This window comes from Pogona vitticeps, chromosome 2, assembly GCF_051106095.1.
Source record: "Pogona vitticeps strain Pit_001003342236 chromosome 2, PviZW2.1, whole genome shotgun sequence".
NCBI classification, from domain to species: Eukaryota; Metazoa; Chordata; class Lepidosauria; order Squamata; family Agamidae; genus Pogona; species Pogona vitticeps.
This window is the reverse complement of record NC_135784.1, coordinates 201,364,555-201,377,353: the sequence shown is the minus strand read 5'-3', so window position 1 is coordinate 201,377,353 and position 12,799 is coordinate 201,364,555. Positions and strand designations below refer to the sequence as shown.

At 39.8% G+C, this 12,799-nt stretch overlaps 1 protein-coding gene and 1 non-coding gene across 3 annotated transcripts in view; both read left to right on the top strand.

Annotated features, from left to right (window-relative positions):
• The window catches only part of DGKQ (diacylglycerol kinase theta), a 111,065-nt gene that overhangs the window by 53,035 nt on the left and 45,231 nt on the right, over nt 1-12,799 (top strand). For both annotated transcript variants that reach the window (XM_020807072.3, XM_020807071.3), the window contains exon 7: nt 5,698-5,763. In XM_020807072.3, the coding sequence (XP_020662731.3) occupies nt 5,698-5,763 (66 nt within the window). The remainder of the gene's footprint in view (nt 1-5,697; nt 5,764-12,799) is intronic.
• LOC140705066 (U1 spliceosomal RNA) lies at nt 9,650-9,818 on the top strand. Its single transcript, XR_012084621.1, has one exon. It is a non-coding gene; the product is annotated as a U1 spliceosomal RNA (small nuclear RNA).

Genomic DNA, 12,799 nt, shown 5'->3' with positions numbered 1-12,799 from the left:
AACCACCATTGCAGGGGAGACTGAAATTGACCAATTCTATGAAGACTTACAACACCTTCTAGAACTGACACCAAAGAAAGATGTTCTTCTCATTCCAGGGGACTGGAATGCTAAAGTAGGGAGTCAAGAGATAAAAGGTACAACAGGGAAGTTTGCCCTTGGAGTTTAGAACGAAGCAGGGCAAATGCTAATAGAGTTTTGTCAAGAGAACAAGCTGGTCATCACAAACACTCTTTTCCAACAACACAGGAGGTGACTCTATACATGGAAATCACCAGATGGGCAATATTGAAATCAGACTAATTATATTCTCTGCAGCCAAAGATGGAGAAGCTCTATACAGTCAGCAAAAACAAGACCTGGAGCTGACTGCGGCTCTGATCATCAGCTTCTCATAGCAAAATTCAAGCTTAAACTGAAGAGAGTAGGAAAAACCACTGGGCTACTCAGGTATAATCTAAACCAAATCCCTTATGAATACACAGTGGAAGTGAAGAACAGATTTAAGGAACTAGATTTGGTGGACAGAGTGCCTGAAGAACTTTGGATAGAGGCTCGTAACATTGTACAGGAGGCAGCAACAAAAACCATCCCAAAGAAAAGGAAATGCAAGAAAGCAAAGTGGCTGTCCAACGAGGCCTTAGAAATAGCAGAGAGGAGAAGGGAAACAAAATGCAAGGGAGTTAGGGAAAATTACAGAAAATGGAATGCAGACTTCCAAAGAATAGCAAGGAGAGACAAGAGGGCCTTCTTAAATGAACAATGCAAAGAAATAGAGAAAATAACAGAAAAGGAAAAACCAGAGATCTGTTCAGGAACATTGGAGATATTAGAGGAACATTTTGTGCAAAGATGGACATGATAAAGGACAAATGTGAGGGACCTAACAGAAGCAGAAGACATCAAGAAGAGGTGGCAAGAATACACAGAGGAATTAAAAAGATGTGGATATCCCGGACAACCCAGATAATGAAGTTGCTGACCCTGAGCCAGACATCCTGGAGAATGAAGTCAAGTGGGCCTTAGAAAGCCTGGCTAACAACCAGTCCAGTGGAGGTTATGACATTCCAGTTGAACTATTTAAAATCTTAAAAGATGATGCTATTAAGGTGCTACATTCAATATGCCAGCAAGTTTGGAAAACTCAACAGTGGCCAGAGGACTGGAAAAGATCAGTCTAGATCCCAATCCCGAAGAAAGGCAGTGCCAAAGAATGCGCCAACTACCATACAATTGCACTCATTTCACACGCTAGCAAGGTTATGCTCAAAATCCTACAAGGTAGGCTTCAGCAGTATGTGGACCGAGAACTCCCAGAAGTACAAGCTGGATTCCAAAGGGGCAGAGGAACTAGAGACCAAATTGCTAACATGCGCTGGATTACGGAGAAAGCCAGAGAGTTCCAGAAAAATATCTACTTCTGCTTCATTGTCTATGCAAAAGCCTTTGACTGTGTGGACCACAGCAAACTATGGCAAGTCCTTAAAGAAATGGGAGTGCCTGACCACCTTATCTACCTACTGAGAAACCTATATGTGGGACAGGAAGCAACAGTTAGAACTGGATATGGAAGAACTGATTGGTTCAAAATTGGGAAAGGAGTACAACAAGGCTGTATATTGTCCCCTGGCTTATTTAACTTATATGCAGAATACATCATGCGGAAGGCTGGACTGGAGGAATCCCAAGCCGGAATTAAGATTGCCGGAAGAAATATCAACAACCTCCGATATGCAGATGATACCACTCTGATGGCAGAAAGTGAGGAGGAATTAAAGAACCTTGTAATAAGGGTGAAAGAGGAGAGTGCAAAAAACGGTCTGAAACTCAACATCAAAAAAGCTAAGATCATGGCCACTGGTCCCATCACCTCCTGGCAAATAGAAGGGGAAGATATGGAGGCAGTGACAGATTTTACTTTCTTGGGCTCTATGATCACTGCAGATGGAGACAGCAGCCATGAAATTAAAAGACGCCTGCTTCTTGAGAGGAAAGCGATGACAAACCTTGACAGCATCTTAAAAAGCAGAGACATCACCTTGCCAACAAAAGTCCAAATAGTCAAAGCTATGGTTTTTCCTGTCGTGATGTATGGATGTGAGAGCTGGACCATAAAGAAAGCTGACCGCCGAAGCATTGATGCTTTTGAATTGTGTTGCTGGAGGAGGCTCTTGAGAGTCCCCTGGACTGCAAGGAGAACAAACCTATCCATTCTGAAGGAAATCAACCCTGAGTGCTCACTGGAAGGACAGATCCTGAAGCTGAGGCTCCAGTACTTTGGCCATCTCATGAGAAGAGAAGACTCCTTGGAAAAGTCCTTGATGTTGGGAAAGTGTGAAGGCAAGAGGAGAAGGGGACAACAGAGGATGAGATGGTAGGACAGTGTCATCGAAGCAACCAACATGAATTTGACACAACTAGGAGAGGCAGTGGAAGATAGAAGGGCCTGGTGTGCTCTGGTCCATGGGGTCACGAAGTGTCGGACACGACTAAATGACTAGACGACGACTGTATTCAGAGTGTTTTATTTTTGGGCTTTTGAAGATGTAATCTCTGATCCTTTTTAATTGTGATTCACATGGCAGCCTTAAACTAGGCAGTAACTGAATCCTATAGAACTTAATGAAACTTGGAAAGAACATACTTAATATGCGCTAATGCTAGTGGCTGTTTTTTTGTTAAACAAGGTCAGCACTGACACTTCCCCTGAGTACCATTATTGGGGAAGTGAGTTAATGTGAGATAGGAACTTAAATTTTCATGACTGGCTTCTAATTACTGATTCTTGCATATTCATACTTTACAAAATATATTCTGCACTGTTAATACAAAGCAGGCAGTGAATCAAAGATGATTTGGGTGAAAATCGTGTTTACATACTTTATGCTAAAACTACCTGAAATATTTGAATTACAAATTCATGAGGTTATGTCTGTTTCTGCACAGTTTTAAATCTAACACAGATTAATTAGCCAGATCCTTTCCTTCAAATAAAAAGGAGCTTATTGTTTGTCCTACTGTCCTATTTTGGGTGCAACAATAGAAGATAGGATTCTCTGGAAAAGACAATAATTCTGGGGAAAAGGGTAAAGGCAGCAGGAAAAGAGGAAGACCAAATGTGAGATGGATTGACTCCCTAAATGAACCACAGCCTTGAGTTTGCAGGAGCTGAACAGGACTGTTAAGGACAGGATGGTTTCAACATATCTTATTCACAGGGTCACCATAAATCAGAATCGTCTTGACAGGACATAACAACAACAATTATTTCTTCTAATTCACTAGATTCTAGGGGGAAAGGGGGATAACTCATAACGTTTTTTCATTCAGGTTTTATGGCTCTACGTCTGGGATATCTTTGCTCTGGTTTTCCTGGGAATTGGCTTGGATGATCCTTAGGATCTTTTTGTGCTTCTTAATTTTTTTATGTTCCTGTGCTTTAGATACATAAAAACATGTTCTAGTTGTGGGTTTTTTTTAAAAAAAGTTCTTATGGAAAGCACTGCATGATGCACATTGTACTGTTTTTAATAAAAGGTTTTTCAAAGGTTTAATGTGTCTCATTACTGCTTGCATATCTTGAAAATGTAGGCTAGTATTCAGTTGTGGAAAGGAAGTTAAAGGAGCACATTCCCCATTCCATCAGGCTCTCCCCATTGCTTGACATAACCGTTCCGGCAACCAATCTGAGAATGGACTTGAGGAACCTGCCAGAGCAGGGAAAGGCTCTTTTGCTGTTTCTCTTCTTGTTTGGGCAAGATGATATTAGCTTTATTTTGTTTGCAAAAACAACTAATTCTGTGAGGAGTCTTGTCCTTAGGTGCATCTGTGAGGAGCAGTGCTTCACATGTCAAATGAGCTGACATTGCTGAGTTCCACATTGCTTATTGCAGACTGTTACAGTTACAAAATTAAAGCTTCTATATAGCAATTATCCATCATCACAACACCTTGCGGAATTTCCAAAAAAGTAGCTCTGGGATCTAGTCACAGCTTGTGAAATTTCTTTCTGTTGGTATATTGTCTCCATGCTTGTTTGAAAGGAAATTGGCTAGATCTGGGTGTGATTATGTATATTACATCTACTTTGTTTCAGCACATTTGGTCAGAGTTGTTTGTGTCTTTGCTTTCTTCAGTCTTGTAAAGCATGTCTCCGATTGGTCTCTGCTCTGGGTGTCTTGGAAAAATAAGCAATTTAAGCAATTATTTGGGACAGGCATGCTTTTAAAAAGCATCTATGAAGGGACTTGGCACTAGGCAAGTGTACAAGATCCAAGAATTGTGCCTTTGGATTTTGGATTTAACTCATTGTTTAGCATTTCTTTTTAAATTGAAAGTAAGTGTCATCATTGGAACAGCTGCATAAGAAATACAAAAGAAAGGCAGGCATTACAACTAGAAACATGCTGTGTGGCTTTTCAGAATATATGAAGTATATTATTTTTCAATTGAATTGATATTACTGATGTGTTGACATTCTTATTACCATGTTTCCCCGAAAATAAGACAGGGTCTTATATTAATTTCTGCTCCGAAAGTGCATTAGGGCTTATTTTCAGGGGGTGTTTTATTTTTTGCATGTACAACCATCTACAGTGGTGCCTCGCACAGCGAGGTTAATCCGTCCCGGATTAACCCTCGCTGTGTGAAACATCGCTGAGCGGGGCAGAAAAGCCCATTGGAACGCATTAAACATTGTTTAATGCGTTCCAAATCGGCTGAAAACTCACCGTTCAGCGATGCTTCTGGGGTCCGGCAGCCATTTTCGCGCCCTCCCCTCGCTGAACGAGGGCACGAAAATGGCTGCGATCAGCTGTTCTGCGGCTTCAAAATGGCCGCAGGAACAGCCGAAAGGGCCGGGCGCAGCGTTTTCGCGTCCTTAGTAAGCGAGGGGAGAGCGCGAAAACGCTGCGCGCAGCCATTTCGGCTGTTCCGGCAGCGTTTTCACGCCCTCCCCTTGCTTACCAAGGGCACGAAAACGCTGCACCCGGCCCTTTTGGCTGTTCCGGCGGCCATTTTGAAGCCGCGGAACAGCTGATCGGCGGGTCGCAAAGCGAAGGTCGGTAAGCGAGCAGTTTACCGACCTTCGTTCTGCGATTTTCGCCCATTGGGGCCATCGCTGTGCGATCGCATTAGCGATCGCAAGAGCGTCCTCGTAGAGCAAATTCATCGCTCTACGGGGTGCTCGTTGTGCGAGGCACCACTGTATATTTAAATGCAGTCGTGTCATCTTCTTCTGGTTGCTGCACAATGGTGGAGGGCGGGGTTTCACTTAACTAGGGCTTATTTTGGGGGTAGGGCTTATATTACGAGCATCCTGAAAAATCATACTAGGGCTTATTTTCAGCTTAGGTCTTCTTTCTGGGAAAACAGGGTAGTTCCAGCTAAGTATTTCTGGAAGGTGGAGTATTGGAAATTGTTGGCTGAAATCCTCTTACCTAGTTACAGTTGTGTACCACAAACAGTGTAGCTTTTGGAGGCAAATTGCCCTAAATTAAGAAATTGTTGTATGACTCAGCATGCAACTGATAATGTCTGAAATGATTTCTTAACTTGAGGTAATTTGCCTCTGAAAGTCATGCCATTTGCCTAGCTACTCAAGAAGATTTTGACCATTGTTTTCAGTGCAACATTTCCATTAATCAATTAACTCTTTTGTGACACACACATTTAAAGAAGGCTTTTTTCTCCTGATAGATGATGATGATGATGATAGTTCATCACAGTTATCACAGAAGGAACCCCAGGTTTCAACAGATTCAGGTAAGCAGTGTTTTATTATACTGAGATTATTTTTGTGGAATAAGAGTTATACTGTGGCCATTTTCTGTTTGCAAAACATTATTACAATCCAGGTTCAGGGAATTGGCAGAAGAAACATAGTAAGCTATAAATGCTAATATGCTCAAAAATTCAGCTAGCCAGTTCTTGATATTGTACCAGAGAATAATCCAGATCTTGGAAATAACATGTAAGGATTGACAGGTTAATAATAAACTCACTTTTTGGCCAAAGCCAGAACAATGGTCTTAAAAATCTAATCTTTGAAAATAACATTTCAAAAATAAGTTTCATGCGTTTTAGTCATTAAAATGTTCAGTTTGGTATGTCCTTTGCAGAAAGCATATGTCCAGACCCCTATTCTCTTTCAAGATCAGATTTGTAATAGGTAGCCCACCCTTGGCTGTATAAATGCCTGTAAGACCAAGAAGCCTTACTTAATGCATCCAAAAGTCTATTGAATTTCTCAAGATTTCTGAGGGACACAGTCTAAGATCAACATGCAATTCAAGGTTGGAATCATTGTCCTATAAAAACTCAATTTGCCACCTCCAATTTTAATCCTTTGGCATAATACTATAAGAAGCTTTGATAGAAAATATAGTCTTGTTCAGAACCTGGGTTGCAGCCTGTCTATCCTTCCTCTGGTGGTTTTGAAATCATAGTGACCAATTCCTATTGTATTTCAGTCAGTTTAACATGACTGTCCCACAGCTGAAAAGAAAGTATACTGGCTTCAGTTTTCCATGGATAACTCTTATAAATAGTGTTATCTGACACAAAACAAAAAGAGCAGCAAGCTGAAGCTGAGATGATTTGTGTGATTTTGCTCCTAAGTGTCTCTAATAGACAGTCTATAGAAGCATTCCTCTGTTAATATGAAGGGTCTTTTTGTGCAGTAGAACTTCTGTATCTAGAAATGGTGACTTAACTTTCTGAAGTTTCAAAAACTTTTATTTATTTATTTATTCTTTTATACCCCGCCTATCTGGTCATTTCAACCACTCTAGGTGGCTTACAACTTAAAAACATAACATATAAGAAAAACTATTACACAATAAAAAGCAGTTTAATCTGGGGATGGGAAGTAGTTTGCCATTTTGAAGATTCTTGATACCCAGTTTACCCATTTTGTGTTTCATGAGAGTCATTCTGAGAAAATGTGCACCTTATCTCAGAAATCTGAACATTTGTAAAGCTTGCAGTATACTTCAGAAAAAAATAAATATACAGAAAATTCATGGGTACATTAAAAAATGAAATGTTGAAACTTGCATACAATTGAAACATGTACACAAACTCACTTTAGTTAAAGAGAAAAGTGTGGACATTCATAAAGAAATACATACTTTACAGAAAATGAGTACAGAGAATTGGTACAAATTTCTATTTCAGAATTTTAAAAATTAGAAGTCTCACAACCTGATATAAACAAAGGATGACATGGGAATGTGTGTGGAATTTGGAGAATGCAATGAAACATACTGAGAATTTTTAGCATTTCTAGTGTAATCTATGGCAGAAAGATAAGGCAGGAAGGAGACTGCCATTTGAGTAAAAAATAACTAGAACTGTAAACCTGTAGATGTTTCTTTGGACGTTAGTCCCATGCAGTTCTGCAAATATTGTTTTCAAGGAATTGAAACACCTACATGTTTAGTAGGTGTGACGGAACCCTCAAATATTCTACCTAGGGACAACAGAAAGAAAGTGATTGAATGGAAGATGTCAGAAAGGAGATCCTGTCAAGAGATACCAGAAGAAAGAGAGAAGATAAGACAGAGAGAGAAGGCGTTAGACTGTACCTAAGGACAGGAGTTTGGGTTTCCCAGGGAGCTGTATACAGTAATATAATTACTTTGTAACAAAGGGAGCTAGTTCAGGCCTGGGAAAGTTGATTGTTACAGCACATGTAACTTCATACTAACTGTTCGTCATCCTCGTTGTAACTGTTACTTTTTTAAATTAAAGAACTTAATTTTATGTTTCAAGTTTAAAAACCACTTGGCTCTTATAACTTCAGCTTAAAGCAACCCCAGGGAAAGGAAAGGGCAAAAGGTGATTAGCCAGGCTGGTCACATATTTGGTGGCAGTGTTGTGAGATCAGGCAAATCCAGTGAAGATTTTGAAGAATCTGGAGAGGTCACATAAATTAGTGACAGTGCTGCATGATACGAAAAATCCAGTAGAGTTTTTGTTAAAGAAATCCAGGAGAGGTCTGAGGAAAAACCTAAGTGGTGGATTTAGAAACTGGGGTTGAGGAGCAGGGTCCAAACATCTGGTAAAGATTTTGGAGCTCCTGAAGAGGTTGCAGGAAAATCTGGTGTGATAGTATTGATAGACTTGTTGGCTGGAGATTCTCACTCAGGAAGGAGTTAAGAATTGTTTAAAATGGTCAGTTGCCCTGTTGGCTAATAGACTTGTTGGCTGGAGATTCTCACTCAGGAAGGAGTTAAGAATTGTTTAAAATGGTCAGTTGCCCTGTTGGGCAGTATACATTTACAGTAAATGGTAGGAGAATCGGCAGAAAACTGGGGGAAGACCAAGTTAATTAAACAGTTCTCTCTTGAGGTAAACATTTGGGTAACATAGGAAGACACTGATAGAACGAAGTCTAGCAAAACAGTTCTCTGAGGTAAAAGTCTGAGGTAAACTGGTAGGAGAATTGCTAGGAAAGCTGAATAAGATTAACAACTGAACCAGTGTTCTCCTGAGGAAAACAGTTTGGGGTAACTTAGGGAGACACTGGAAAAAGAAAACTTTAGCCAGCAGAGCAATTCTCTGAGGGAGAAGTAGTAGGAGAATTGCTGAAATACTGCCTGAGCTTAACAACTGTACAGTGGACTCCTGAAGTAAAAATTTTGGGTAAAGTTAAGAAGTCCCTGAGAAAACCTATCCCGGACACATAAACAAGTGTTAGGAACAGTTTAATGTATTTTCTTAGGTAAATGTTTATGGTAATTGTAAGGAAATACAAATACATGCCCCCCCCAAAGACAAAAAAAGTCAGAAATGGAAACCTAGATTTCTAAAGCAGACCAAACTTCTGAGAGATTTCATGAATTTATGCTCACAAGCACTGTTCTTGTTGAGAGTCCACAGAATTTGGAAGTACGGGAATTCAAAAATGAAATGGAAAAGGAGATAAGGCTAAGGGAAATTAAAAAAAAGAAATGAGTTTAAAGGAATTGGAAAATGAAAAGGAAAAGGAAAAAGAAAAGCTGGAAAAAAGAAATGGGAAAGATGAGATTAAGGGAGAAAGAAATGGAATTAGAGGGAAATGAGGAATTAGAATTGGCAGATAGACCTTCAAATAATAAAAGTACAGTGGTGCCTCGCAAGACGATTTTAATTCGTTCCATGGAAATCGCTGTCTTGCGAAAACATCGTCTTGTGAAACCCAGTTCCCCATTGGAATGCATTGAAATCTATTTAATGCATTCCAATTGGAGAAAAAAATCACTGTCTTGCGAAAATTATCCATAGAAGAAAGACATTGTCCTGCAAAACACAGTTCCCCATACCATCTTGGGGAAAAGCAATCCCCTCACTTGCACTGCCTTTGGAAATTCAATGGGTCTCAGATAGCCTTCTCCCTTTCTCTCTCTCCAGCAACAAAGAAAGAGTTTCTTTGTTGCTGGAGAGAAAAAGGGGGTAAAAGGAATCAAACCCCCTTCTGTCCCCTGACCCCCCCCCCCAAGTCATGGTGACCTCCTGGCTGCATCTCCCACTCAGTACAGGGCTGCACAATCCCAATCCTGCCAGAGGCCAAGAGAGCTCCTCAGTGTTTTGGGGTGCCCTGCGGGACCCCCACCAGGGGCTAGGTGTTCCTCCCACAATCTCTAGTGCACAGATGCAAGGGCCATTCTAACTTACACCTTGCAGGGGAAATACCATGTCATAAAAATGGTTTTCCCAGGGGAAGGCTCATCCATTGCACTTTGGGTGTGTTGCTGATCCCTGTGATTTCCCTAAATGTGGGGAACTCAGCTGCATAATTTATTTTAATGAGAGGATTACATTTATGATTTCCCTGTTGTTGTTTTTTTAACAATCTCTTTATCCTTTGGTTTCTGGCTATTTTCACCACTCTCTATCATTTAAATTTGCAACCATAGCCCCATTGGCAATGCTTTGCAAGATGGTTTCTCTCCCCCCCCCCCATTGGAACACATTAATTACATAAGACCTACTTTTTTATCCAAAAAAAGTGGGAGAAGAAAGTATATGCTGGTGTTTTTCCAGGAGGCAGACCCTGAAAAGCCAGCAACATACACTTTTGTCCCAGCAGCATATAGTTTTTTGGGATAAAAAGTAGGTCTTATGTAATTAATGTATTCCAATTGGGGGGGGGGGAAACTGTCTTGTGAAACAGGGTTTGGAAAAAAAAACATCGTCCAGCGAAAATTGCCCATAGGAATAATCATTTTGGGAAGCACAACATTGCTCAAAAAAAGTCACCGTCTTGCGAGGCACCACAGTAGTACCAATAATTCTCCACACATAGATATGAACAGATTTCCTAGATATTATCAAGGGGGTAATGTTGATTTCCTCACAAATTTTGATAGAGCCTGTGCAGAATTGGGAATTCAAGATGAGGACAAAATGGGGTATCTTTGGTCTCAGATTTGTGGTGGCTTAGGTGAAATTTATGGAGAAATGAGAATGGAAGAAGCCAAGGAGTATGAATTATTTAAGTGCAGAGTAAAGCAAAGATTCAGTTTGATGGCAGAATACCATAGAAGGGAGTTGAGAAATTTGGAGGGAAGAAAAGCATAACGGTTACAAAGCACATTCTTGAGCTTGAAGTTACATGTGTTTTAAGAATCAACTTTCCCATGTCTGAACTAGCTCTCTCTGACTATATGTACATGGAGTTCCATTGTAAAGCTCCCATGGGTTCAAAGAACTAGTTTCATCATTATCCAGATTTGTTCCAGTATTTTTATTGTTTTATAAAGGTTTTTTAAAAGTATTATAGCTTTTTGAGCATTTCAGGCTAAAATGGAATTTAGGTGTGTTGTATTCTTCTACAAATCTGTGTTCACTTCAACCAAACAACATTTCAGCAACTTTATTATTTTGTATTGGTGATATTGTACACCAATATCTTAAAAGTTTAGAAAGGTTTAAGAAACAGAGGATAAAATATGCAGAACCTAACACATAACCTAACCATAACACATAAGACTCATTTGGAAAGCTAGTAATCTTATATGAAAGTTTGAGCCAATAACTTGTATTGCTGACTCACAAGCAGTTTCCATGTTATGGTAATTTTATATGGATGCTTCTGATTTTTATATGACATTTTCTGGTACATTTGCTGTTACTTTTAGTTGTTTTATTTGGCTAACTTTACAGAATGGCTATTTGGAGAACAATTTTGTTCGTATTCACATTCCCATTACCTATTGGCCCTTGTGAATTCTTCTTTCTGTTCTCTAAATAGAACTCTTAATAGAGTTCTGTGTGGGTACTGCTGAAGGATCATCTTGGTTTTGTCAGTGTTTTAGGCATGTTAAAAGCTCTTGCTTACTTTTTAGCAACATAAGATTAAAATTGTGATCTGCATTTAGATGATGTAACAACTCTATTACTGGCAGTAGAAGTGTGTATATTTATCAGATAGCATATTGTAACTGGCTGCTTATCTTACTAAAAAGTGAGGATAACCATGTCTAAGAACTCAAACTATAGTTTAAAGAAGGTGCTTGGGCACCCTTTGTTCCTGTCTTTCCTGTAATTCATACAGTACTTAGAAAATCACACCTTGTAATCTACTGTTTCCTCTGCCTTGCGACAATGGCTGCTTTTCACTAGAAAGGAGAAACACAAATTCTTCTCAACTCCTTTTAAAATACATGCTTCTGGGAGGACACAGAGGGAGGAATATGTGGCTTAATATTCTTCACACATTTATTTTTTACTAAACGTGCTTGGAAGCCACTGTTTATCGTAGCATATCAAGGCAACATGCATGAGGCATAACAACAAATTTATGCCACAACATAATGCTATAAAGCAACTGTCCTGCAGTGTGTAATGCAGTTCTAAATTAGTGAAGAAAGAATACTTTAACATGTGTACGTTATAAAATTTTATCTTTTTATTTGAGGTGTTTAAATGTTTTAAGATCTGCTGGCTTAAGTCCTGTTGCACAGCTATGCAAAAGGTGTTAGTTTTGGAGGTGACTTGCCTCTACACTGGGGTCTTGACTTACGAACTTAATCCATATTGGAAGGCGGTTCTCAGGTCGAAAAGTTCGTAAGTCGAATCTGCATTTCCCATAGGAATGCATTGAAAACCATTTAATCCGTATCTGCTCTTTTCCGTCCACAGAAACTAATGGGAAGCTGCTATTCCGCCTTCTGCCACTAGAGGGGGATATTTTTTCTTTTTTCCTTTTAACTTAAGATGACTTAGATTTTTTTAAAAAGGAAAGAAAAGAGTTTGTAACTCGAATCTGAGTTCGCAAGTCGAGTCCATATATTCCTATGAGAGCAGTTCGTAAGTTCGTATGTAGAACCGTTCATAAGTCGAGACCCCACTGTAGTTACGAAATCTCCATAAATGTTATCTATCCTTTAATGATAAATCAGTGCTAAACAAATAATGTCTACAGAGATGTCTTAACTTCAGGCAGATTAAGCCTTTGCATAGCAGCACAACAGGTTGAAGAACCATGGTTACAGGTAAGTAACCTCTCTTTTTCAGCAACTGGTTTGACTTTCTGGAACCAATGACTCCTCTGGGTATACTCGTCGTTGTTGTTTAGTCGTGTCTGACTCTTCGTGACCTCATGGACCAGAGCATGCCAGGCCCTCGTATCTTCCACTGCCTCCCCTAGTTGTGTCAAATTCATGTTGGTTGCTTCGATGACACTGTCCAACCATCTCATCCTCTGTCGTCCCCTTCTCCTCTTGCCTTCACACTTTCCCAACATCAAGGTCTTTTCCAAGGAGTCTTCTCTTCTCATGAGATGGCCAAAGTACTGGAGCCTCAGCTTCAGGAT